Source organism: Mustela lutreola, chromosome 3, assembly GCF_030435805.1.
Source record: "Mustela lutreola isolate mMusLut2 chromosome 3, mMusLut2.pri, whole genome shotgun sequence".
Classification (NCBI taxonomy): domain Eukaryota; kingdom Metazoa; phylum Chordata; class Mammalia; order Carnivora; family Mustelidae; genus Mustela; species Mustela lutreola.
Genome location: NC_081292.1, coordinates 115,997,217 through 116,025,184, shown reverse-complemented (window position 1 = coordinate 116,025,184; position 27,968 = coordinate 115,997,217). Strand labels below are relative to the sequence as shown.

The 27,968-nt window shown below is 36.0% G+C and overlaps 1 protein-coding gene and 1 pseudogene across 1 annotated transcript in view; one reads left to right on the top strand and one right to left on the bottom strand.

Moving 5' to 3' along the window:
* The window catches only part of ZRANB3 (zinc finger RANBP2-type containing 3), a 320,871-nt gene that overhangs the window by 100,622 nt on the left and 192,281 nt on the right, over positions 1 to 27,968 (top strand). The window contains exon 3 of the mRNA XM_059166728.1: positions 17,993 to 18,011. Coding sequence (XP_059022711.1) covers positions 17,993 to 18,011 — 19 coding nt within the window. The remainder of the gene's footprint in view (positions 1 to 17,992; positions 18,012 to 27,968) is intronic.
* On the bottom strand, positions 3,368 to 4,156 carry LOC131826960 (small ribosomal subunit protein eS4, X isoform-like; annotated as a pseudogene).

The window sequence follows — 27,968 nt, the reverse complement described above, 5'->3', positions numbered from 1 at the left end:
GCTTTTTGTGTCTTATCTAAGAAAAAGAGTAAATCAATATCACAAATTTTTTTGTTTTCTTCCACAGGTTTATATATTTTTTAAAATATTTATTTAGGGAGAGCATGTGCAGGGGGAGAGGCAAAAGGAAAGGGAGAGAGAATCTCAAACAGTCTCTACACTAAGCACAGAGTCTGACACAGGGCTTGATTTCATGACTCCAAGATCATTACCTGAGCTGAAACCTAGAGTTGGACACTTAACTGACTGAGCCACCTAGATGTCCCCACAAATTTGTATTTTTATCTCTTACATCTACTTCTATAATACATTTCAACTTGAATTTGTAGTTTTATATATGGTGTGAGGTAGATTTGAGGCTTTGTTTTGTTCTGTTTTCCATGCCTAGTTACTCTAGTACCATTTGTAGAGAAGTCTGTCCTTTCTCCATCAAATTACCCTGGTATGTTTGCTGATAATCAATTGACCATGTATGTGTGGGTGTATTTCTCAACTCTGTTCTGTTCTTTTGATTCATATACCAACTTTGGACAAATACCACATTGCTTTGATTATTGTAGTTCTATAATTAGACTTAAAATTGGTTTATTCTTACCATGGAAAAACTAGTATTGAATTGAAATTTTTTCCATCTATACTTTTTTCCCTTTGGTCCTATGATCCTGTTGGTTCTATTATTCTAGAATGTTCTTTAGAGTAAGATTACCTCCTATTTTATATGACAGTCTTTTACCTATTAGTATAAATAAATGTTTACACAATTTAATTTGTACTAAGCTTCCATAGGCTCAAGATCTTTTAAATTTAGGACTTTTTTTTTTTTTAATCAAAAGAGCTTACCACGATTTAGGAGTTCAGTAAATATTAGTTGGAAATGAATTGAACTCTCTATGGAATAATTATTTGTTAGTATCCTTAAAGCAGGTTACTTAAATTCAACATAGCAAAGAAAGCATAGCTCCTGTGACTTTAATTTCATTAGGAAGCTATGGTTCTCTTAATCAGGAAATAAATCTTTCTGAACAATTAATTGTTTGTACCCTTTTTATTTTCCAGTTTTAGACATGCTTATTAGGTTATTTTCATATTATGTCCTAGACACTGCTTGGGCTATTTCAGTATGAAAGCTCAACTTCCTTTAGTTGGAGAACTTTAAAAATTGTTAATATCAGTATAGTTGATATCCTCCTTGTTTTCTCTTTTTATTCTTCACACATTATTCAGATATTGTATGTTTTGAGTTGGTCTTCCTGTTTTCATCTCATTATCTTTTTGTACTTCTTTGTGAGAATTCTCCTCAACTGTATCTTTCTATTCTGTTAAGCTTTTGATCTCTGGTTTTGTTTTTTAATTTTCAAGCGCTATTTTTTGTTCTCTGAGTATTTTGTATTACATTCTGTTCTTACTTTATGGGTGATATCTCCTTTCTGAGAATATTAATGACAATTTTTCTTGAGTTATTTTCTCTTTAAATAGTCACGATTTCCTTCAACTTGCTTTCTTTCAGTATGTTTTGAATATTATCTATCTTTAATATTATTAGCTGTGCTTAAATGTCTAGTGATCTTTCTCTGTCTAGTGATAAACTCTGTTTTACTCTCTTCAGAGGATAAACTCACATTTGATAGGGTGTAGGAGGGCATTGTATCAAGTAGAGAATCTGGGAGTTTAACTGTTTCATAAGCTTTTAACTAATCATATTGTTTTCTTCCCTATTTTTACCCAACTTGGAAAAGTACCTTATTCTGCCACTTTCTGAGCTCTTTGGGGGTTACTCAGTGCCACTCAAGTTGCATTTCAACTTTATTTTCTGCTGAGGTAGGGTTTCACTTAGGTCTCCTAAAGTGCTTTTCAGTTGTTCATCTGGTTTCATCTTCTGGTATTTGCTTGCTGTTTTCTCCTTCTGTCCTATGGGTTTATATTTTTAAAGAAAGTTCATTTATTATAACAATAAGATGGATTCACTGTGATGAAGAAATAAGATTTCTAGTTAAAGATAGCATTTGAACATACTATGTATCTACTTAAAACTTCTCTTTAATCAGAAACCCTTCTTCCATTTCCTTAGCCAAAAATCTAGTTTTTGTTTTTTTTTTAAGAGAGGGAGAGAGGTGGGGAAGGAACAGAATCCCAAGCAGGCTCCATGCCCAGCGCAGAGCTTGATGCAGGGCTAGATCTCACAACCCTGAGATCATGACCTGAGCCAAAATTAAGAGTTGGACGCTTAACTGAGCCAGCCATGCAGGTGCCCCCCAAAACCTAATTCTAATCTGAGGGGTTATTTTTATGCTGTATATCAATGTTTTCATTAGTAACTTTGATTACATATGTGGAATATAGTAGACTTCCCATGCCTGTCCCCTGTTGCACTCCTGCAACGTGCTGGTGGTTATACCTTCAATATAATACTCTGCTGCTTTGAAGACTTAGAATAAGAGTGAAGCTGAAGCTACCATTCAATCTTTTTCCTACCTCCTCCTGCCCCCATCCCCCATCACAAATATACAGGAGAAGACTTACACACTTAGAGTCATTGTTTTCCTCGGAGCAGAAGTAGCTGTTTCTGAGGGTTTGGAGGAGTGGGGGTTGGGGGTTGGGTGAGCCTGGTGGTGGGTATTAAGGAGGGCATGTATTGCATGGAACACTGGGTGTGGTGCATAAACAATGAATTTTAGAACACACACACAAAAATTAATTTAAATTAAAAAAAAAAAAAAGAACTAGCTGTTTCCCTGTTTCTTGCACATGTATACTGTTGGTATCTTTTGAGAGTGGCACCATTAAGCGTCATGACCATTTTATGTGCTTATTCATTTTTTTTAAAAGATTTTATTTATTTATTTGACAGATAGAGATCACAAGTAGGCAGAGAGGCAGGCAGAGAGAGAGAGAGAGGAGGAAGCAGGCTCCCTGCTGAACAGAGAGCCTGATGCAGAACTCGATCCCAGGACCCTGAGATCATGACCTGAGCCGAAGACAGTGGCTTAACCCACTGAGCCACCCAGGCGCCCCTTATGTGCTTATTCTTAATTTCATCTCTTGGTTTCTAATTCTTGTTTTCCACTGTTAAGGGTATCAAGTTCTGTGGTACACATTTTATTGCTTTCTTTTACCTTTCTCTTCCTTTCAAAAAGAAAATTCAAGGTTTGTCGCTTCCTTTAGTGATCATTTCTCCTCGATTTTTTTTTTTTAATGTAAAATAGCTAGCTCCCATGGATCTAATGAACCAATTAAAGTATTTCCCCTAAAGTGCTGAAAGCCAGCTAATGCATTGGGCATGCTAATTGAATATTTATTCATTTATTTTCATGAAGTATTATCCTTACTTAAGTATAAAGACTTCCAATCAGATCATCTAGGGACCATTTTACCCAGTGCTCTAATTGGCTGCAAGTCTCTTATCTTTCTCTTTAGCAATCGTGAGGCAGATACCCTTTCCATAGAGAATAGAAACCAATGGTTTGTTGCCTTTTCCAATAACAAAAATGTTGGGGAGGTGGTGGCATAGCTGTTGCTATTGGCATCTTTCACAGGAACATCAAAAGAACCAAGGTGTTTCTGTCTATGGGTTGTCACACCAATTCTTCCCAAGTTAGTACCTCCAGTTACCATACACAGATTACCACTATCAAGCTTGATAAAATCAGTCACTTTTCCAGTCTCCAAATCAGTCTGAATGGTGTCATTCACCTTGATTAGGGGATCAGGATAGTGGATGGTGCAAGCATCATGGATTACCAGATGAGGGATTCCTTTTGTCCCCACAAAGATCTTTCTCACTTTGCACAAATTATACTTGGCCTACTCAGGTGTAATCCAGTGAAGAGCAAAGTGACCCTTGGTGCCATAGATCATAAATAGAAATTCTTCTCAGTCTTGTCAATGCTGATGACAGCCATAAAACCAGCAGGGTAGGTTATATCATTTTAGATCTTGCCTTCAGTCTTAATAAAATGCTGCATACAGATATTCTTTACCTCATCTCCCATTAGAGCATACTTAAGTCTGTTCCTTAGGAAAATGATGAGAGGGAGACATTCTGTCATCCTAAGGGGACCAGCGAATGGATGAGAGGCAAACACACTGGTCAGTTTATCCCCATCCAGTGCTTTGGAGCTGCTGCATGCTTCAGATGCTTCTTGGAACCATGAACCATGCCTGCATTAGGCCTATATATTTAATCTTTAGTTGTCATTATTGCATTGGTTGGTGGTTCCATTTCCAAAGGAGACGTCTTTGTTGATGACAGGATTTGAGAGGGATCTATGCCTAGGTTTGATAAAGATATCTTACTTGTGTCTAGGTAAGATAAGGGTTTTGTTTTTTTTTTTTAAAGATATTCTTCTTTTTTTTTTAAATATTTTATTCATTTATTTGACAGAGATCACATGTAGGCAGAGAGGCAGGCAGAGAGAGAGAGGAAGAAGCAGGCCCCCCGCCGAGCAGGGAGCCCGACGCAGGGCCGATCCCGAGACCACGGGACCATGACCTGAGCCGAAGGCAGAGGCCCTAACCCACCGAGACACCGAGGCGCCCCTAAGATAAGGGTTTTAAAAAAATAATCCATTTGTGCTCTTTAATCTTAATATATGTATAAGGAATAATACTAACAAGGCATGAAAGATTTTACAGTGAAAAGTTTTCCTTTTCCTTTCACCTGCTCTCTAAGTCCCCCAGTCCCTCAATTTCCCTTTCTAGAAGTAACCGCTAGAACCACATTTTTCTCCAGCTCTTTAGATATCTCTGAACTTACAGCATTTACATGCATATAGGTCAGAAATGTAGTTTACTACATTTAAAAGAGGCATTTACTCTTGCCTCTTCTATTCAGCATAGTACTGGATTTCCCAGCCAGAGCAATTAGGGGAAAAAAAAAAAGATAAAAGGCATTGAAATTCAAAAGGAAAAAGTAAAATGGTCTCTATTTTACATATAAAAACCCTAGGGTGCCTTGGTAGCTCAGTCAGTTAAGTGTTTGCCTTTGGCTCAAGTCACGATCCCAGGGTCCTGGAATTGAGTCCCACATCAGGCTCCCTGCTGAGAAGGGAGTCTGCTTCTCCCTTTCCCTCTACCCCTCGCCCTGTTCATGCTCTCTCTCTCCCTCTCTCATGCTTTCCTTTCAAATAAATAAATAAATTTTTTTTTTTTAAGATTTTATTTATTTATTTGACAGAGAGAAATCGCAAGTAGGCATACAGGCAGGCAGAGAGAGGGGAGTAAGCAGGCTCCATGCTGGGCAGCCTCATGTGGGGTTTGAAAAAATTGTGGTGGTTTATATACATACAGACACACACACACGCAGGAATATATTATTCAACCTTAAAAAGTAGTTCTGTTATTTTCGACAACACTGATTAAATGAGGACGTTATGCTGAGTGAAATAAGCCAGACATAAAAAGAGAAATAATGCTCAGTCTCACTTATATGGGAAATCTAAAAAAAGGTCAAATTCAAAGTAGTAGAGTAGAATGGTGGTTACTGGGGTGTAGGGAAAGCGATATTGGTCCAAGGGTACAAACTTGGGGCGCCTGGGTGGCTCAGTGGGTTAAAGCCTCTGCCTTTGGCTCAGGTCATGATCCCAGTGTCCTAGGATCGAGCCCCGCCTCGGGCTCTCTGCTCAGCAGGGAGCCTGCTTCCTCCTCTCTGCCTGCCTCTCTGCCTACTTGTAATCTCTGTTTGTCAAATAAATAAATAAAATCTTAAAAAAGGGGGGGGTACAAACTTTCAGTTGTAAGATGAAAGAATTCTGAAGACCTAAAACATGGCATGGTCACTATAGTTAATAATCATACCTTATATACTTGAAACATTAAGAGAGTAGATTTCAAGTGTTCTCACCACATACGCACAAAAATGGTAACTGTGAAGAGCTGGATATGTTAATTAACTTGATTGTGGTATATATATATATATATATATATATATTAAAACATCTCATTGTATACCTTAAATATATTTGATTTTTGCTTGTCAGTCATACCTCAGTAAAGCTGGAAGAAAGAAATACAGTGTTTTTAAACTACAACCTCAGATAGCATTAGGTTCTTAAGGGTACATTCAATAGGTGATGTGTTATATATGCCAGCAACTAAAATTTACAGATTTTTAAAATATGTGCAAGGCTGTGTGAACAAAGGCCACAGACTCAAAGTTTAGAGTAGCACTTACTAAGTTACACCTAGGAAGTAATGGGGATGAGGACATATTAACTGTAGTCACCTCAATTCCTAGATTGGCTTTTTATAGATGCTCAGTGTATATTCTTGAAAAAAAAGCATATAAGATTAGGCAGCACATTTCTTCCCAGGCACATTAAGTCACAAGATCATGATGTCAGAATGTTGTAAGAAATGTTATATTGCTTAATATTTTCTGCTGTTCTTATAAATGAGTTGTACTTTGAGTGCTATTTGTAAAGAATGCTGATAACATGCTTTTGAAAGAGAAAGATTTCAGGATTTGGCCAAAGGAAGTAAAGCACAACATTTTAACAATTTGAGACTACTTTTTCTCTAATTGGCTGTCTTTGTGACATTGTAACTCTTTCAATCTATGCCATCTGATTTCTTTCTCAACTATTATCTTGTATTTCCTCAATTCTGAATTTATAACAATTCTGTAATTAAAAGCACAGTTAAATTAAAAGCACAGTTCTTTGAACTTAGTCCCATAAAATTACTTCTGTTTGTATGGACTTTGCTCATTCTTCTGATAAATCCAGATTTTGTTTCTTCATACAGTGTTAATAGAAAGGTTTTATTTATCATGCCCAATTCACAACACTTTGGCACTGTACCAGAAGCTTCCTCTAGGTCATTAAAGGTAGTTCATGAATATATTCTAAGACAGAGGTTGGCAGATTTTTTCTATTAAGGGCCAGATAATAAATATTTTCGACTTTCCATGCCATACAATCCCTGTTACTACTATTCAGTTCTGTCTTAGTCACACAAAAGTAGCCATTAATAATATGTAAATGAACAAGCTGAACTGTATTCCTCTAAAACTTTATTTACAAAATTAGTTGGTAGGCCAGATTTGGCCCATGGACAGTAATTTGCAAACTCTTGTTTTAAAGCAGTCAGAATTCTTGTTTTTAATTGTTTAGTGCTGAGTTTTCATGTGGATTATAATCCAAAAAATAGTACTCTAAAAGTTTCTGGATTATCTGAATAACTGCTTTATTTAATTATGTGAATATGGTACTGTTTTACATTTCGGATTGAGTGAGGCATCTTTCCTCTTGCACATACTCAGGCTAAATACTTGTTACTATGGAACACTGAATGAGTAGAGGCTTTTACAATAGTTGGAATAGAGAAAAGTGAAATAATTGAGGTATTACCTGAAACATAGGAGTACATGCAGGCAGAGCATCATAGTAATAAGAGAACTGACTTTTCTAGCTTCCAGACTTTAACTTTAATTATCAGTAACTGTGATAGTCAATATGAAATGAAGTACTTCTTTTCTTCTTGAGTATAGCCATGGCCATATACCTATTTGATACAGATTTCAGTAAAACCCCAGAGCTGACTTGATCTGAATGTGACAAAGGCTATAGTGTTTCCAAATCACTCTTATTTAAAATTGACCTTAGAATTTGTGGCAGAGCCTGTGGTTGCTTTCCCAAATCCCTTGTTACCTTTTCCTTCACAAATATAACGCTGGGCATGGGGGTATATGTGGCCAGCTGAAACACTTTTTTCCAAACTCTATTTTGATTAGGAGTGCTTATGTGAAACTGTGTGCCAGTGAGACACCAGTAGAAGTCACTGGATGGTGATTCTGGAAAAACTTGTTAAAATAGAGTCAGCTTGTTTGACAAGTACACTTTTATCCTCTTTTCTCCTTCATCAAATATTGATGTCAAACCTGGAACTGTGCCAGGTATCTTTTGACCTACCTGGAAGGAAAGGTCAAGAAGACTAGAGTCCTCAGGTACTTGGCTGCTGCTCCAGCGTGGACTTACCTAACTCCAAACTTCTGGTTGAAGAAGGGGGTGTGGTGGTGGGTGAGGTAGAAAACAATCCTATCTGTTTTAACCATTATTATTTGGCTTTATATTATGTGCAAGTGGCTCAAGTCTCTATCGTTAAAGAAGTAATATTGAATATTGAAATAATATGATAGTAAGTTGAGTTTTTATTTTGTGCTTTATTCTTAAGTTTGTAAATGTATTCTCATTTTTGAAATATTTTCTGGAGTTATTTACATATAATTCAATAAATCGCAAGCCAGGCAAAAAAAGAATTCATAAAGAATTCCTATTATATTCTGTTATATTCTGAGAGAGGCTCTCAATTTGTAATAAATTATTTAACTTATTTCTCCATCTACCTGTCTACATTTAAGTATCACTGATGTACATGTCTTTATTAACAAAGCAATTTTGGTACTAATGAATCATTTTTTCTACCTTTAAAATCACTTTAGGGTAGATTAAGCAGACCTAACTTACTTCTTAGTTTCTTTTTATATAAACTGTATTTTCTTCGTAACTCTAATATATTCTAATGAATGTTACTGTTTGTTATTGTCTAATTAAGCCTTAAAAATCTTCCACTAATTGATGTAGGAATAATCAACTCTTTTGACCTGAAGCTTTATAGACAAGAATAAATAATTGTGTAAAAGCTAATATGTGATATAATGGCGCAGTGGGAATTATTATACATCCTGAAAACAATAATAATTCTCTCAAAACAGCTGATACACACCTTTTTTAAAAAGCCATCTAGGCAAATACAGAGATTTTTTTTTCCCATTTTGCTCTTATTAGTAAAAGTTATGGGGCAATTTTGTGCTAATGAAGTCAGACTAATGAAGCACAATATTTTCAAGGTATTATCAAGCATTAGGGACTAGTTTAATTTTTTTAATGCTCATGAACAGAAACAGCAATTCTTTTTAAAAACTTACTTGGTTTTTGGTATACACATAGGATTTGTTCACATTACCTCACATCTTTTAGGTACCTTTTATGCCCTTTCTGTATGACTCGTGTTTCATAATGGGTAAAAAGAGCTAAAAGAAGACAAAGCACTGAATATCATTCTAACTTGGTTAGTTTTTCTTTTTTCTTTTTTTGAGATTTTATTTATTTATTTGAGAGAGAGAAAGAAAGCGTGCATGCACAAGCAGGGGGAAGAGCAAAGGGAGAGGGACAAGCAGACTCCCTGCTGAGCAGGGAGCCCAGTGCAGGGTTGGATCCTAGATGTTAGAATCATGACCTGAACTGAAGGCAGACACTTAACTGACTGAGCCACCCAGGTGATTTTCAAAGTCGTAACAGGTGTAGCACATGTGAGTTGCTTTACCTAAAGTCTTTCTTCTCTTACTTTCCTGAATCTGGAGCATATGCTAAAAACAGGTACAGATTTAGGACTTAATATGGGTATCACTTCAAACTAAGAGAATGGATGAGAGCCTTAGGAATAGAGGTAGAACACAAAGAGGAGATGATTAACAGACTCTAGAATTCTTTAAGGACTCTTTTCCCTGTGCTTCTGAACATTGGTGGGTAAGGATGAATTGTCTGGAGCTTACTTAGGATGACAGAATAGAAAGATGATATGAATGGGCTGTGGAATTAACCACCCTGGAACCATCCCACTCCAGAATTTCTTGTAATTAATTATGTGATATATTAATTATTTTTCATGATTAAGCCATTTTGAATTGAGTTTCTATTCTTGGCTTGCATCCTAAAGGAAACATTGTTTATAACACCAGTTTTTAAAGTCAGTTTCATATCCTTTTGTTTTTAATGCCTAAATTTGAAGCTCCTGTTCTCTGTAACCTCCCTATATCTATTGCCAGTATTTATCATCAGCAAAACAACAATAAAGTTTTTATGGTATCTTTCCATTTACAAAGCACTCTTTTACCTCATTTAATCACAGCTGAGCCTACTTGCCTTAGTCATTTCATAAAATAGATGAGATGAGGAAGCTGGATATAGAGGTCTAGGATATATTTAATCATATACTTGCAAATAAAAGCACTGCTTTAAGGTTTTACAGAAATCCAGCAGACTGCTTTGATATGCAACCAAAATAAATACTGTTGTTTTGTAATTTTAATTTTAAACAGAAATTTCTGGCCCAAGGACAAGAATCACAGACTCAGATCAATTGTTTGAATAATTCCTTTAGAAATCTTTATTTTATTTTATTTTATTTTATTTTGTTTATGTCTAGGGTTTACTTAGCTTTAGTTTCAGATATCAACATGCATAACATGTGATAATAACTTCAGGGTATCAAGGGAAAAAAAGATGTCCAAATAGTGGTTTTATTTTTATTTTTTTTAAAGAGTTTGTTTATTTATTTGACAGACAGAGATCATAAGCAGGCAGAGAGGCAGGCAGAGAGAGAGAGGAAAGGAAGCAGGCTCCCTGCTGAGCAGAGAGCCCGATGCAGGGCTCCATCCCAGGATCCTGAGACCATGACCTGAGCCAAAGGCAGAGGCTTAACCCACTGAGCCACCCAGGCACCCCAAATAGTGGTTTTAAATTTGAATCTGGAGCATATGCTAAAAACCTTAGGTACAGATTTAGGACTTAATATGGGTATCACTTCAAACTAAGAGAATGGTTGAGAGCCTTAGGAATAGAGGTAGAACACAAAGAAGAGATGATTATAAAGGTTGAACACCAAACAAGGTGTGTAGAGGTGGAGGCATAGAGGAAAGAGATAGAGATTAGAGTTAGGAGGATAATCAGGAACATCTGGGAAGCCCAGGAGAGCTTTTCCAGAAAGTGGTTCTATCCCAGGGGTCTATGAAGAGGCCAAACTAGAGAAGAGCTGAACTTTAAGGTTTCCTGACTATATGTGTGTGTATGTATGTATGTATGTATGTATATATATGTATGTGTGTGTATATATACTTGTCATTTGCCAAAGCAATGGAAACAAGAATTTAAAAATATATATAGTTTTAGAGATTTTATTTATTTGAGAGAGAGACAGCAGAATTAGGGGGAGAGGCAGAGGGAAAGGGAGAAGCAGACTCCCTGCTGAGCTGGTTGCCAGACATTGGGCTCAATCCCCAAAGCTGAAGGCAGACACTTAACTATCTGAGCCACCCGGGCACCCCTAAAAAATAATTCCACCTCAGTTTTTTTCCTTTTCTTTTTCATCCTGTTACATGCTATATTGTGCACTTTTGGGATTTCATACAAGATCAAGAAAGGTTAAATCTAATGTTATTGATATGTGTGTGTACACACACACACACACACACACCCATGCTTAAACAAAATATTTCTAAAAGGCTACACAAGCAATTGGTAACTTTGTCATTTTTAGAGCAGCTAATATCTGGGACACACTTGACGAATAGAGATTGGAGAAGGACTTTCCACATTTGTACCTCTTGAATTGTGTACATGTGGATATATCCCTTGTTCAAAAAATAATATTAAAGCTAAACAAAATAAAGGCCATTTTATTATGTTGAACTTTTGTAGTTATGAGGGGAAAGTATTTTGAGACTTTGCCCTGGCTGCAGAAAATATTATGATTTGATCTTCTGAAACCATGGTCCCTGTAGTTTTGTCTCTGGGGAGAGTGCTGGGGGGTTGTTAAAGTTGCATTAAGTTAGCACTGGTCAGGTATATATACTAAAGCGTAGTATGGTATATAATATAATTTAGTATATAGATGGTTGATTCTTCCTCAAGGACAAACTGTGTATAAATATCTAGAAGGTTAATATTTTCCCAGAGGAAATAGCCCACTTCTGAGGCCAAAGCATGCATAGTAATTGACTAAGCAGACCTTGTGTTCAGGTACCAAGTCCTGGTTTCTGCACTTAAGATTCTAAACATCTTACATATGTTCATCTTACATGTGTTCACCTCACTGAGTTGTCAGTGTTGCCAAAATAATCGCTGGCTGTTCTCTTGCTGCAGTGTTACCAAAACACTCTTTTGCTGCTTTCTTTTTACAGACCTGATATGTTCAAGAAATATGGGTGGTAGTTATTTAAAAGGTGGGGTTTTTTAATATAAAAAATTGAAGAAAAGCTTTGAGTTAAAAGCAAATTGTTCAGTTCTGTGAGTCTTAGATTAGAAATTTAGCTGGTGGGTAAAATGATTCTCGGAAAACTATAATGCTGTTTAGCTTTCTCTCTTCTAGCTGTATGAAAATTTGAGCTAAAAATAGCAAACACTAAGCATGTGCATCCAAAGATATGGCTGCTGCAAACACTGGAATATATATGTCTTGATACTGTAAGTGGATGATTAATTTAAGGAGCCTCAAGGTTTTGGAAACAACTCAGTGAAATGAAAAGTTGCTTTTTGATGTCTGTAGCCAAGCTGGATAAATTATAATTCAAGCAGTTAACATGGATTTTGGAACAAAGAATATTATTTATTTTTTGTAACACTGGAAACTGAACTGCTTGTAAAATTCAGATAGAATTATATGGCTGTTGGCACATCACACCAAATACAATAGATACTCCTTTAAAGGCTTGGCAACTACAATAGATACTCCTTTAAAGAAGGAAGTTTTCTTTTTAGCTGTAGGTTAAAGTACATGTAATTCATGTTGTTCTTACCATTTCCCAATGAAAGAAAAAGCTATTTTTATTTCTGTGGATTATTACGGTTATGGCTATAGTTTTTTGATTACAAAGTAAAATTTAGTTTCAATCAAATGTGGTGTAAAATTTCTCTGAAGTGAGAAATTGTATTGGCCATATTTTCCCTTTTTAAATTATGGTAACACAGTTAGGCCTTCATCAGTCGGCTTCCTTGTTTTCTTTCAAAGTTTCGACCTCTTGCCCACTCTTAACGTTTCCAACATGTTCTATGCTATTGCTCTATTTTTAACCTTTTTTTTTTTTTTGGCTACCAAAATTTCTTTTTAATTACTCTTTATATGTTGACTCCATTTTTTGCTGCCCACCATCTTCTTAACCACTTTTGCAATAACGCTTACAAGTAAGCTCCTGGTAACTTTTATGATGGCCTTTTAGCCCTCATCCTTTGCAATATCCTTGTGGCATTTGGACACTTAACCCATTTTCTCTGTTAATGTATTTCTCCATGGCTTCTTTTTTTAAAATTTTCATTTATTTATTTATTTGACAGAGATAGATCACAAGTAGGCAGTGAGGCAGGCAGGAAGAGAGAGAGGGAGAAGCAGGCTCCCTGCTGAGCAGAGAGCCCAGTGCAGGGCTCGATCTCAGGACCCTGAAATCATGATCTGAGCCAAAGGCAGAGGCTTTAACCCACTGAGCCACCCAGGCACCCCTCCCCACGGCTTCTTAAACCCTAATCCTGTTCTCTTTCAACTTTTTTTCCTTTCCTTTTTTTTCTAAATGAGGTTGTTTCCCAAGGTACTAGCCATGAAAAATTACTATCTTTTTACAATTTACACATGAGAACCTCATTCTCTATGATCATCTGCATGCATAGCTCCTTTCTCATTTTTAGTTATTGTCTTCACTTGATTCCTTAGTTCCTGGTCCACACTTCTATCTGCCTACTAGATATTTCACTCATAGGATCAATAAGATACTTAACCTGGGCTATTTTTACTATTCTGTGTTTTTAAAAAAAGTCTTCTCTGGACCCTAGTTTTCCTGTCAACTACTACCATGTTTCTCTGCTTCCTTTTACAGGATAATTCCTTGCACCAGTAATCTCTATTTACTGTTTCCCTTTTCTATCTTCCCATTCTCTCTTGAACCCACTCACAGGAGGCTTTTGTCTCCTACCATTTTATCAGCCTTGCTTTTATAGAGTTATGAATGATCTCTTCCCAAGTCAAAGGGTCAATTCTCAGACCTCATTTTACTAGATTTTTTTAAGAAGCCTTTACTATAGTTGTTCATTCTCCCCTTCTCAAAAGAATGTCTTTATTTGGCTTCTAGGGCATCACATTCCTCTTATATCTTTTTATATTATTGGGCACTCCTTCTCAGTCCTTTTTGCTGGGTCCTTCTCCACTTTGTACCCCTATTTGTGGGAGTCCTGCAGGGGTCAGCCATAGCTCTCTTCTCTTCTCCCTATACTCTTACTTCTTAGGTAATTTCAATTAGTCTCCTGACTTGAAAAATTATGTTTGGTGTTCTGCTCTGGAATAGTGTTAGTACCCCCTCTCCTTTATTACCTCTCTTTAATTTTTCACTTACAGATTTTCAGAGTATGTCTCTTTTGCTTCTAGAGTCCTTAGGTTGAATATACAACACCCATTATATTCATAGACATGAACCTTCATTGTTGACAAGATTTCCTTTTTATCTTCTCCTGTTTTGAATCTGTGTTAAGGTGTGTTTTTTGTTTGGTTATTTTTGTAAGCATTTTTCCTCCTCTGGTTTACTTGTGTTTTATAATCTTGGAGATATTGGTTGGTCTCAAATATCTTTTTGCCGTTGCTTACAAATAATGGGAATCTTGGCTAGATAAAAGATTCATGAGTTCTGCTTTCTTTTCAGGTAGTCCAGATCCTCCTTCATGGTTTTTTAGCTTCCAGTGTTGATGATGATAAGAATGCCATCTTGGTTTTTCCATTTATGGATAGTTGTTCTTTCTGTCTGAACATTTGCAAGGTTTTTTCTTATTCTTCAATCAATAATTTTATAAGGATATGAGTAGATATTTGCCTTTTCTTTTCCAACCTGAAACTTAGTTACCCTTTCCAATTAGATATTTTTTCAGCCTGGAGAACTTTTCTTTTATTACTTACTTAATTGTTCCCTCTTTCACATAGTGTCTTTTCTCTATTTGAATACATATTTTTCACATATTAATTTTTTGGGTCTATCCAAGTAATTTTTCTTTTCTGTTACTACTATCATTTACTTAAGTCTGTGCTCTGTGTTTTGAGATAACCCTTGCACTTCTTCCCATCTACTTCATTCTTTCATCTTCCTATCTACTTAATTAGGTGTCAATAATGATCTTTTTTAAAAATTCATGTACTTATTTTAATAGCTTGAAAATCATGGTTTTAAGCTTCAGTGTGTATGTGTGTTGTATTAAAAATTATGTAAATGCTCTAACAATTTTAGTGCAAGTCTTTTCTTTTCTAGCACTTCCTTTTTCAATAGGTACATGTTCTGATTATTCAGTCTTACTTTGTTCTTTCATATGTTGGAGCCTCTTACATGGTCCTTTGTTTTTTTTTATGATGGCTCACTGAAAATCATGTCTGGTTGTTGAACTGTTCTTAACTGCAGGAATCCTAGAATTCATAATAGGTACAGCGCCTGAAGTGTAAGGACAGTTAGCCCACTAGAGATCCCTAAAGGAAGTATAATGCTCTCTAATCTAGTTGAACTATTCTCATTCTAAAGTAAGGAATACTCATCTGTTTTATGATAGGAAAATACAGCATATTCCAAGAGATTAGAGGTAATTTTACTATGGGGGTCTTCAGATACCTGGAAGCCAAGTTATTACAGTGATGATACTTTTCAGTAAGTTAGCCACTCATGGGACAATGTAACTGTACACCAGTTTGCTCTGATGTTACCTCACTAGAGCCTTAAGATATATAATAGTGTGCAGGTCTCAGCAGCTGCTTATCATTAGAAAGTTCAAGAACTTGGGAGTTGGCATAGAAAGGAAAAAGCCACAGTCAAGTTGTCATGTTTCAGAATACTTTCAACCCTCACTCATTCCTGTGCCATTTAGATTCTGATAACTTTCAACTTTATTATATCTCCAGTCCTTACCATTCCTTTGATGTACATATCCTGTTGTCTACTCAACAGTTCATCTTGGTAATCTAATGGATACAAACTTTGTATCCATTTGTATCCAGCAAAGGTTGTATGTTCAATGCTTGATTGTCATCACCAAACCTACTTCTCCTAAGTCTTTCTTATCTCAGTGAATGGCATCTCTGCCATTTTTTATGGTTAATTGCATAAGCCAGTATCTTAAGATTCATTCTTTTTTTTTTTTCATTTTATTTTATTTTATTTCCTTTCAGTGTTCCAGAATTCATTTTTTATGCACCACACCTAGTGCTCCCTGCAATACGTGTCCTCCATAATACCCACCACCAGGCTCATTCTTGACTTCTGTCTTTTATTTTTACATCCACATTCCAATTAATTCACAAATCCTATTGGCTTTTCTTTCAAAATGTACCTAAATTGATCACTTCTTACATCTCCACCTGTACCACTCATCTGTACATCATTGTTTTCCTCTTAGTCTACTGCAGGTGCCTCCTCAGTATTCTTCCTGCCTCTGCTCTTGCCCTCTACAGTTTATCCCCTATGAATCAGAGTAATCTTTTTTTGAAAGGTAAAATGTTGTTTCCCTCCAAAGGATTCTAAGAAAATCCAAACTCTGTGCAGTTGCTTACAAGGCTTTCCATGCCATAAGGCTCTCCCAGCTGCCTTCCAACCTTATTTTCTACCATTTTCCTGACTTAGTGCATGTTAGTCTCATTAAGCTTCCTTGTTCCTTCTTAACTACTTGTTCCTTATCTCAGGGCCCTTGCTCTAATGGATCACTTTGTTTAAGAATACTCTTCTTTCATATTTTCTAACAATTCCCTTCCTCATTAAATTTGTGTATTGGGGTCGCCTGGGTGGATCACTGGGTTAAGGCTCAGGTCGTGATCTCTGGGTCCTGGGACTGAGCCCCACATCGGGCTCTCTGCTCAGCAGGGAGCCTGCTTCCCCCACCACCCACCCTGCCTCTCTGCATACTTGTGATCTGTCTGTCAAATAAATAAATAAAATATTTAATAAATTTGTGCCTTGCTCACATGAATAGACATTTCTCCAAAGAAGACATGCAAATGGCCAACAGACACATGAAAAAAATACTCAACATCATTTGGCATCGGGGAAATAGAAATCAAAACCACAATGAGATACTGCTTCACACTGGTTAGAATGGCTAAAATGAGTAACTCAGGAAACAACAGATGTTGGCGAGGATGCGGAGAAAGAGGATCCTCCTTACACTGTTGGTAGGAATGCAAACTGGAGCATCCACTCTGGAAAACAGCATGCAGGGTCCTCCAAAAGTTAAGAAGGAGAACTACTCTATGACCCTGCAATTGCACTACTAGGTATTTTTCTAAGGGATACAAACATAGTGATTCAATGGGGGTACATGCACCACAGTCTTTTTAGCAACAATGCTTGCAATAGCCAAAGTCTGGAAAGAGCCCAGATGTCTATTGACAGATGAATGGATGAAGAAAATGTGGTGTATATATTGCTCAGCCGTCAAAAAGAATGAAATCTTACCATTTGCAATGACAGGGATGGAATTAGAATGTATTATGCTAAATGAAATAAGTCAGTCAGAGAAGGGCAAATACCTTATGATTTCACTCATATGTGGAATTTAAGAAAAAAAACTTATGAGCATAGGGAAAGGGAAGGGACTGCTCATGATCCTGACCACACCTGCTATTCTTTCTTTTTGCTCTTTGGATTTTCAGTTTATGACGCCTATCTTCAGTTTTCAGTGGATAGAATTTACTTCTATAGGTGAATAAGAAAGAGTAGAGAAAAGAAAATTTGGCCAAATAATAGAAACCAAAATTCATCTTGAAAGTAGGCTCAGCATATATAATGCAGTGTAGAAAATTGTAGATATAACATGCTAATATGTGGCTAAGATTTATTTTCTTGTGCTTTAATATAGTATTCTTCTAATCTCTAAAGGCCAATTTTAAGATTCATTAGTAAGGAGGGAAGTCATTGGTAAGTCATTTGCCATTTTGCCCTCATTTTTGAATGGTTATTCTGACTATGGTGGATGTGGGGAACATTTCTGAAATTCTAACCCTCCTGCATACCCATGTGCCTACCACTGGAAGATGGAGAGTCTTATAAAATCATCTCTGGCCCATGTTCTCAAGCACATTTGTAGACACCTCTCTCTGGATTAGTGCTTTAACATTTGTAAACTGTTTTCTGGCAAGCTACTTAGAATTTTTAAAGTGATTGACTTTGATCATTAAAATATTAACTTGGTTTTATTTTTATTTTTTCCAGGTGTATGGTGGCTGATGAAGTAAGTGTTTTCACGATTTTTATGTCTTTTATAAAATTCCACAACCAATTTTTAGTGTCTGCTATTTAGCAAGTATTCTTTGTCATTCCATATGACTGTATGTCTATATACGGAGAGAGAAGGAGAGGGGACAAAGAGAATGAGAATGAACGTGTCTGTGTTTGTGCATGCACATATTATGCACACGCAGGTGTGTACTTGAAACATATTATTATTAACATTAGTGATACAAAATTTTATGTTGTTGGCAGAGAAAGCATGAATGTGCTTTAAAATTCAGCCTCAGATGAAACTGAACTCTTTCTTTTGGTCATAGTACTGCTTGCTTAAAAGTTGAATTTTTAAAAAATTGCTCTAGAAGTTATTGTTAATTGTTCCATATGAGTGTGAAACATAATATTAAAGTACTATTTTATTGTCACTAAACAAAATAGTTTGATGCATTTAAGTACCATGTACTTATATATAATATTGTTTTCTTGCTGAAATGGATATTCTTGTTATATAAACCATGATACTCTTTACATACATTCTCAGTAAGGTGAATGTATGTTTGAGAAATGTGTTGCTGAGAAATGTGATGCCTTTAAAAGTAACAGCAAACGTTTAAAAACTAGAAATGACGAAGCATACTGAATTTTTTTTTTTTTAAAGATTTTATTTATTTGACAGAGACACAGCAAGAGAGAGAACACAAGCAGGGGGGTGGGAGAGGGAGAAGCAGGCTTCTCACCGAGCAGGGAGCCTGATGCAGGGCTTGATCCCAGGACCCTGGGATCAGGACCTGAGCCCATGGCAGCTGCTTAACAACTGAGCCACCCAGGCACCCCACATACTGAATTTTTTTAAAAAATAAAAGTGGAACCAAAGAGATTCTCTTGATTGACTGTCTTAGCTTTAATTACATAAAGACTCACCAGTGGCTTATCTCCACAGTCTCTTCTTTAGGGAAAAAATGAATTACAGTGTAACATGAACAAGAATGGTGTGCAGAAAAGTTAATACGGGGTTACTTGGTTTATGCTGATTTATAATTACTAAAGTTTTTAGTTTGAAATCTTTATTCTACAGGCATTTGTTTAGATTTGATGTTAGGAGTTAGAAACATAGTCATTGCCTATGAAGGACTTCAACAATGTAATTGAAGGGACAGAACATAGACATTTGGGAAACAAAAGCAATTTCTGTTTTGGAACAGGATGAATTCCAAAAGCCTCTTCATAAATTAATAAACTTGTTAGTCCAAAATGACTGAAAGAGGTTCACGTTTTTTGTCCCTGATCGTTTTTCACAAATAGGAATGTAAACTTACCCTTCAACCTTCAAAACCTCAAAACTAGGCATAACCATTTTGTTTAATATGTATAAAATATATCTGTGATACATATATGATGCATGTGTGTATTTATATCAGTTTTTTTATGGTAGTCCATTTAAAGGTTTTATTTATTTGTTTATTCTAGAGACAGAGTGTGTATAAGTGAGCAGGGGGAGGAGCAGTGGGGGAGGGAGAGAGAGAAGGAGAGGGAATCTGAAGCCAACTCTGTGCTGAGCACAGAGCCCAACATGGGGCTTGATTCCACAACCCTGAGATCAGCACCTGAGCCAAAACCAGAGTCTAACACTCAACTGAGCCAGCCAGGTGCCTCTATATCAGTTTTTGAACAAATCAATTTTATGTCTATAGAGATGATACTGTGTCAGCTAACAGCCATCTGATAATCTTTCTACAAGTGATTGAGAAAGAAAATCTTAACAGCTGTGTTACATCATTCCTACCTTGTTCTTCACTTTGATGTTATGGAGACATCATAGACACATGTGAATGGGCCTTAAATCTATGGAAGTGTCCATGGATTAAAATAAACATTTGATTGACCCCTTAAGTCTCCTTAACTTTTCTTCAACCAACTCCTGCTTCTCCTCAATTAACATTAGACTAAGGATTGTATGGACCTCGTGATGAAGCTTTTAGACAGTAAGTTTTTCATTATACCAACTGCTTTTCCTCATCTCTTACTATTTAAAGTTTCACAGCACTTGTCACATGTTGAGTGATTTTAACACTATTCTTACAACAACATTCTTATTTCTTGATTTAATAGATTTAAAAGAACTATTTAATATCTCCTCAGGACTTAAAAAAAAAAAAACCCTCCACTTTGTGTCCATCATAATTACTCCTCTCTTTTCACCCACATTTTAAAGACTCAGTCTTTTGCACCTACTTGACTTTACAGGGTTATTATGTTAAATCCTATCAATGATGTTAATTATGAAAAAAGAATCCTCAATGGTGTGATACACAAATGCAAGATCATAGCTCACAACCTCTAATATCCTCTGTTAGCAGTAGACATGAAATGTCATTTTTATGGAATCTTACTAAACTAATGTGAATGAAAGTAAATTAAAAGTGTTGAAGTAGAAAAAACTTGTATATATGTAAATTATATGAACTCTGGTTTTGACCTTTATTCGGTTTCTTAATACTGTTCTTCTTTTCTTGTTCTTATCACAAAGTGGTAGTCAAGTCAGAGAAGGAAATGCAGTTTATAATCTAGAGGTCAACCACCTTTTTCTGATTTTTAAATTAAAAAGTGTGTTTTGGTATGATGAATATTTGACTTATCAAATAGCTGAAAGCCTTAGAAGGGCAATTTTACATCTCTGTTATCAAACCTCCTTTTTTAAAATGCTTGAATACCCACTTGGAATATTGTGTAATTTAGCTGTCTACTGTGATTTTTCTTCCCTAGCTTTAGAAACAAATGGTTTCCTTCAAGTGGCATTACTCCCCCTTCCAGTATTTTCCACTATTATCTTTCTTGTGATGTATTCGTTCCCTGTGAACTTATATAATCTATCTATAGTATTTAAGGTAATTATTAACTTTAAATTGGAATGATTTAAATTTGTTTAATTTTAATTATGTGATCATTGTGTGTTTCAGTTGTAAAATTAAATTTCAGAGAACACCAAAGCTGCAACATTTAATAAAATTAACTTTACAAACTGTTTTGAAATACTTCCTATTCACCCTTCTCCCCCATCTTGGTTTAATGAATTAAATGTTGTTTCAAGAACTGTGTAATGAATATACAGAAACTCTTATGAATTTGTGTTGCGTAAATACTGGATTCAGACCACAGTCTATAGTCAGGCTGTTGCACTGTTATCTTGCTTTTTAATAATTACTTGTAAACCACTTTGTCCTTGTTCTTCAGTTGAAAATTATTTTAAGTGTTTATTCATTAAAAAGTTGTAAATGGGGGCACCTGGGTGGCTCAGTGGGTTAAAGCCTCTGCCTTCGGCTCTGGTCATGATCCCAGGATCCTGGGATCGAGCTCCACATCCGGCTCTCTGCTCAGCGGGGAGCCTGCTTCCTCATCTCTCTCTGCCTGCCTCTCTCTCTCCTTGTGATTTCTGTCTGTCAAATAAATAAATAAATCTTTAAAAAAAAAAAGTTGTAAATGCAGGGGCACCTGGTAGCTCAGTCAGTTAAGGGTCCAACTCTTCTTTTGGCTGGGGTCTTGCTATCCAGGTTGTGAGTTCAAGCTCTTCATTGGGCTCTACACTGGGCATGGAACCTACTTTAAAAAGTAATTGTAAATGTGAAAAATAGTTTCACATTAACACAAACCAGGTATTTTAATAAGATATCCTTGAAGGAAAATATTAAAACCACACATTTCCTAACTTATTTGTCAAGTATTTAAAAACTATTGTTCTCAGGGCATCTGTATGGCTCAGTTGGTTAAGTGTTTGCCTTCAGCTCTGGTCCGCATTGGAATCCCTGCTTAGTGGGGAGCCTGCTGCTCCCTCTGCTCCTCCTCCTGCTTGTGCTGTCTCTCTCTTTCTCTCTGTGTGTGTCAAAAAAATAAATAAAATCTTTAAAAAAAAACTATTGTTTTCTGTAGAAGTATAGTATTTAGAAAATTTGACAATGTTCATTTTTACTTCAGATGGGATTAACATCCTGGATTTACATAATGGCCTAATGTTATGTCATAATGGACAAAAGTTTCAGTACGTGGATTCTGTCTTCACTTGTCTACAGTATCTATTATCAAAGCCAGAAAATTCCTACTTTCATCTTACATAACATTTTTTTGTTAGTACTCTATTTTAGTCCCCCTCCCTAACACACACACACACACACACACACACACACTCTCTCTCTCTCTCTCTCTCTTTTTAAGGTTTCCTCCTTCCTGTTACTTGAGAAAACATTTGTGGTGGAGTGGGGTTGGGGGGGTGGGAGGTATACCTAATAAAGCATTGCTTCCTTCCTTTTTCAAAAGAAAAGGAAACCATTTGTTAAGCTGACCTACTTGGTTTCCCTTTGTGGCTATTTTGGAACACATTAATAGGTAAATATTTGGAACAAAGGCCCTATAGTTATCATTATCAATGCTTTTCTTTTGGTCAAGGTGCTTCTCTGGAAGAGCACTTTGGAGGGGAGAGGCTGTGGGACTTGTTCCATGTTGGTAGAAGTATTTCTATAGGCAAAAGTCAAGTTTGAAAACTGTTGTCAGTTTCTCTGCAGGCAGAAATGTGTAGGTGTGTGGAAAGAGAAGGACTCTTTTTGAAGGTTATTTTTGCTCAGAAGATCTTAAAATTGGTACTGAGATATAGACTCTGCCAATATTAACTTTATAGATTTGAGGACTAAGAAATTAAAATAGACATGAAGAATTTTAGCTTTTCTCTTTTATAAGCCTACCCACATTTGACAAAGTGAGCTGAGATAGCAATTTTTATTCCATTGGTATCTACAGATCTTAGATTTCCTTTACCAGGCCCAAGCTGAATTACACTCGCTCCTTGAGCTCTTCACAGTTTTGGATTTATAACCCTCCTGTGTCTATAGAACCATTTTGTTGAGTGGTTGAGCTAGTTAAATAGTTAATATGTAACACCTGTGTGCCAGGTTCTGTTGTAATGCTTTTCATGTATTAATTTACTTCATCCTCACAACAATTCCTATGAGATGGTAATATTATTATTATTATTTATTATTATTATTATTCTCATTTTATAAATAAGATAGCTGAGGTACAGAGAGGTTAAGCAAATTGTCCAAGAATGTACAGAGAGTATGTGCTAGGAACGGAAATATTTGACCTGAAGTAATCCAACTCCCAAGTCTCTTTTATCAATTACTATTCTACATGAAATCTCCAGGTGCCAGACTTTCTATATTTAGCAATGAGAGTCATTAGGACAGAATAATCTGTAGGACACGGTACTCAAATGAATGAAGCTGACTGTTAGAATAAGGGTAATGGCATAAAAATTTTGTGCTGGTGAGAGTATCTGTATTCCTTTAAATCAGTATCATTTGCCTGTTTCCTTCCTTTCCTTATTTCTAAGGCTAGCCTTATTTTTAATATCCTCTTTAAAAAATAATCTTTATTTTAGATTTTTAGAATTATTTAGGTTTTATATTTGTAGCTTTATTATATAGTATAGAGTTCTTGAGTACCCAGTCCCCTATTATTATCATAGATTAATATAGCATATGTATCTTAATTAATGAACCAATATTCATGTGTTAAGATTAACTAAAGATCATACTCTATTTAGGTTTGCTCAGTTTTTTGCTAATGTTTTTTTCTGTTCGAGATCCCATCCAGATACCCATTGCATTTAGTAGTCATGTCTATGGAGGCATCTGGGGGTTGTGAGAGTTTCTCAGACTTTCCTTGTTTTGGAAAACCTTTATAGTTTTAGAACTAAAGGTTTAGTATTTTATGTAATGACCTTTAATTGGTATTTGTCTGCTGTTTTTCTTATGATCACACTAGAATAATGCATTTTGGGGAGGAAGGTCATAGGGGTAAAGTGCTTTTGTCATTATGCCAGATCAAGACTTACTTATCAATGTGACTTATTGCCATAGGTGTAATTCACATGTCTTGATACAGTGTTTGTCAGATTTCTTCAGTGTAAAGTTACTATTTTTTCCTTTCTTTCCATACTGTATTTTATTTGAAAGAAAGTAACGGAGTTATACTCCATTTCCTTAAAAGCAGAGTAAATCCATAAATTATTTGGAATTCATTCATTCATGCATTCACTTTATTATTTGTTTATATTGTATGGACTCCTGGATATTTATTTTTATGTTTTGGATTATTATCCATTGCTACTTTTTGTTGTAGTTGTTGTTGTTGTTGCTCAAATTGTTCTAGCTTAGGCCAGGGGAGCTCTTTCAATTCACTCCAGTGTCCTTTTGACAAACCCCCCTTCATTGTAACTGTTATGTTTGTCTGCGTTGGTTTTTTTGAAGGATTTTCATTTATATTTTGAGCACTTTCTTACTTCTTAGTACTATGGGATGATCCAGGCTTGTCTTCTATATTTCTTGCCCTGGTCCTAGAATCAGCCAGTTCTCTAAGAAATCCTGGCTTCTCTTTATTTGAGAATGGTATTAGAACCAGAATCTACAAATTAGGTGTGTATTTGTATCTGCGGGGTTGTCATTTCTTCTAGATCCTTTCAGCTGATAGAGCAAGGAAAAATGTGTGTGTCTGTATACACACATACTTACAGATACTTACAAATATTTTTATATGTAACCATCTGTTCATACTTATGTCTCCAACTTTAATTATTACCACATAGTTAATTGTAGCCTCTTCCCCTTGCTTATCTATAACCTCCCATTCTGACAGTAAGAATCCTGGCTTCCACCATCTGTCATGCATTTACTTAATTGTTCAATTCCAGTATACATGTATGGTGATTTCAGTGCTTATGTACAGTTCCTTTTGCCATTATTCTTACAGATTCCACTCAATTCTAAAATTACTTAGCTCACCATCTTATTCCTCTACTTCCTTCAGTGAGAGTGTTTCATATTTAATGATATATTTAAATTCTTTTATCACATTCTGCATTCCATCATGGGATCCCCTATCTAACTTTTTAAAAAATTCTTTGTGGACATTAAAGTTTACTCTCTGTAATGTAAAGTTCTATGGCTTTTCATAAATGTTTGATGTCTTGTATTCACCATTACAGTATCATACAGAATAATTTTACTGCCTTAAACAATTCCCTTTGTTTCACTTATTTAATTCTTCCCAAGCCAATACCCCCAGATAACCACTCATGTGTTTAATGACTATTATTTTGCCTTTTTTAGAATGTCATGTAATTGGAAGGACATAGTTCACTGATTTTTCAGACTGGGTTTCTTCAGTTAGCCGTATGCTTTTAAGATTCATCTGTGTCCTTTTGTGGCTTGGAAACTTTTCCTTTTTATGACTGAATAATCCATTTTATGGATGTGCACAGTTTGTTTTTCCAGTCACTAAGATAAAGTGATAGCATAGTTGCTTCCAGTCTTTGACAATTATTAAGGCTACTGTTACTGTTGACATGTAAGTTTTTTGGGGGTAAGTTTTTAAATCAGTTGGGTAATTATCTAGAACGGCAGTTGCTGGATTGTATATTTGGTTAGGCTCCTAGAACTGCCTTAAGGAAGTTTCACAAGCTCTGTGGCTTAAAGGAACAGAAATTTAATCCTCTCACAATTCTGGAGGCTAGAAATCTGAACTCAGTGTGTCAGGAGGTTTGGTTCCTTCTAAGGGCTCTGAGGTAGAATACGTGTGATGCCTTTCTTCTAGCTTCAGGTGATGGCCAGCAATCTTTGGTGTTTCAGGGTTTATAGATGCATCACTTAATTGCCACCCCCATCTTCACAGGCTGTTCTGTTTATGTCTCTTCTTCTTTTATAGGAATACCAGTCAGATTGGATTAAGGGCTTACCCTGCACCAATATGACATATCATCTTAACGAACTGCATGTGCAATGACCCTATATCCAAATAAGGTTACATACTGAAGTACTGGGATGTTAAGACTTAAGTATATCTTTTTGGGAGGACACAATTAAACCCATAATATATGATAAGACTGCATTCACTTTTGTCAGAGGCTGTCAAACTGTCTTCTAAAGTGGCTATACCGTTTTGTATTTCTACTACCAATAAATGAATACTCTTCCTCAGTAACATTACTAATAGTTGGTATTGTCAAATTAATTTTTTTTTAATTTTAGTCATTCTACTCTGTGCAGTAGTGTCTCCATTTTTTTTTTTTTTTAAGATTTTATTTCTTTATTTGTCAGAGTGAGCACAGGCAGACAGAGTGGCAGGCAGAGGCAGATGGAAAAGCAGGCTCCCACTGAGCAAGGAGCCCGATGTGGGACTCCATCCCAGGATGCCGGGATCATGACCTGAGCCGAAGGCAGTGGCTCAACCAGCTGAGCCACCCAGGCGTCCCTAGTGTCTCCTTTTTATGTTAATTTACAATTCTCTAATGACATGATGTTGAGCATCCATTTGTATATTTATATGCCATCTCTCTATATATTTTTGGTGTGGTCTCTGTTCAGTTCTTTTCCTCATTTTTTAAAGGTGGATTGTTTCTTTTTTTGTTATTAAGATTTAAGAGTTCTTTGTCTCTTTTAGCTCCAAGTCCTTTATCAGTTACATGTTTTGCATGTATTTTCTCCCAGTTTGTGGCTTGTCTTTTTATATTCTTTTTTTTTTTTTTTTAAAGATTTTATTTATTTATTTGACAGAGAGAGATTACAGGTAGGTAGAGAGGCTGGCAGAGAGAGAGAGAGAGAGAGAGAAGCAGGCTCCCCGCCGAGCAGAGAGCCCGATGTGGGACTCGATCCCAGGACCCCGAGATCATGACCTGAGCCGAAGGCAGCGGCTTAAACCACTGAGCCACCCAGGCGCCCCGTCTTTTTAAATTCTTAAAGGTGTCTTTCATAGAGCATAAGTTTGTAATTTTAAGACTAACTTACCAATGTTTTCTCATTGATTTTCCTTTTTGGTCTTTTATCTTTTTATGCTGTGATATCTGTATTACATTGTTCTTTTTGTGATGAGTGCCTTTCCTTCTGTATCCCATTCTTTCCCAAGTCCATCAACAAAATCACCATTCAAAATAGTCTTCAGATACCTCTTACTCTAGATCACCATCCTTGTTGCTTCTTAGTTCCTCTGAGCTTGCATTTCTACTATAGTTTAAATTATATTCTGTACTCATCTGCTTCTCTCCCACAGATGGGAACTCCTAGGACTCAAGCCATATCTATCTAATAGTATCTGGGGAATACATTTCCTGTTAATGCTTTATGAATGAATGGATGAATGAGTGAATGAATGAGAGAGAGAGAGAGAACTTCTTTTCTCTTATTAATGTTTCTGTTGTCATTGACGTGAAACCATTGGAACGCATCTAAGTAACATCTCTTTATCTGGACAAGAGGGATATCTTGTCTGCCAGGCACCAGTACTTTAAATCAGGTCCACAGCCTGTTATCCACCTTCACTTATTCTAGGCACACGGGTAAAGGAGAAAAGATGGAATTAGGGGATCTTCTAATACACTTTATTAAAAAAAATTTAGGTACACTCTTTTTGCTTTCCTTTAAGTTATCTTTTAGTGTGAATTTTTTTTTTTACCTAGAATACTAGCAAAGTACAAATGCAGTTGATTGCATTTTTCAATTTTAAAGAAGTTTACCCTGATTTCTTTGGAAGCTGATGTAATTTTGTTGAGGGCTCCTGCTATTTCATACAGCTGGGTTATTACAATGTTCTCTCAATAATATTGGAAAAAATCCAAACTGAAAAGCAGAGGTGTCTGCACTGGGAAGTTAAACCCTATCCAGATACAATCAGATACAAAATATCTTTCTGGAATTTAATATTTACAGTCCACAAATGCATTTGAAAGGCTCTGCTTCTATTACTGAACCTTAAGGCAACTTTATTATACATTAACATTTCCAAGTATATTATAAGGTGGATGTTACAAACATTCCTACCTCACCAGTTTTGGTCTTTTTTTTTTTTATAAGATTTTATTTATTTATTTGACAGAGAGAGAGGAGACCATAAGCAGGCAGAGAGAGAGGGGGAAGCAGGC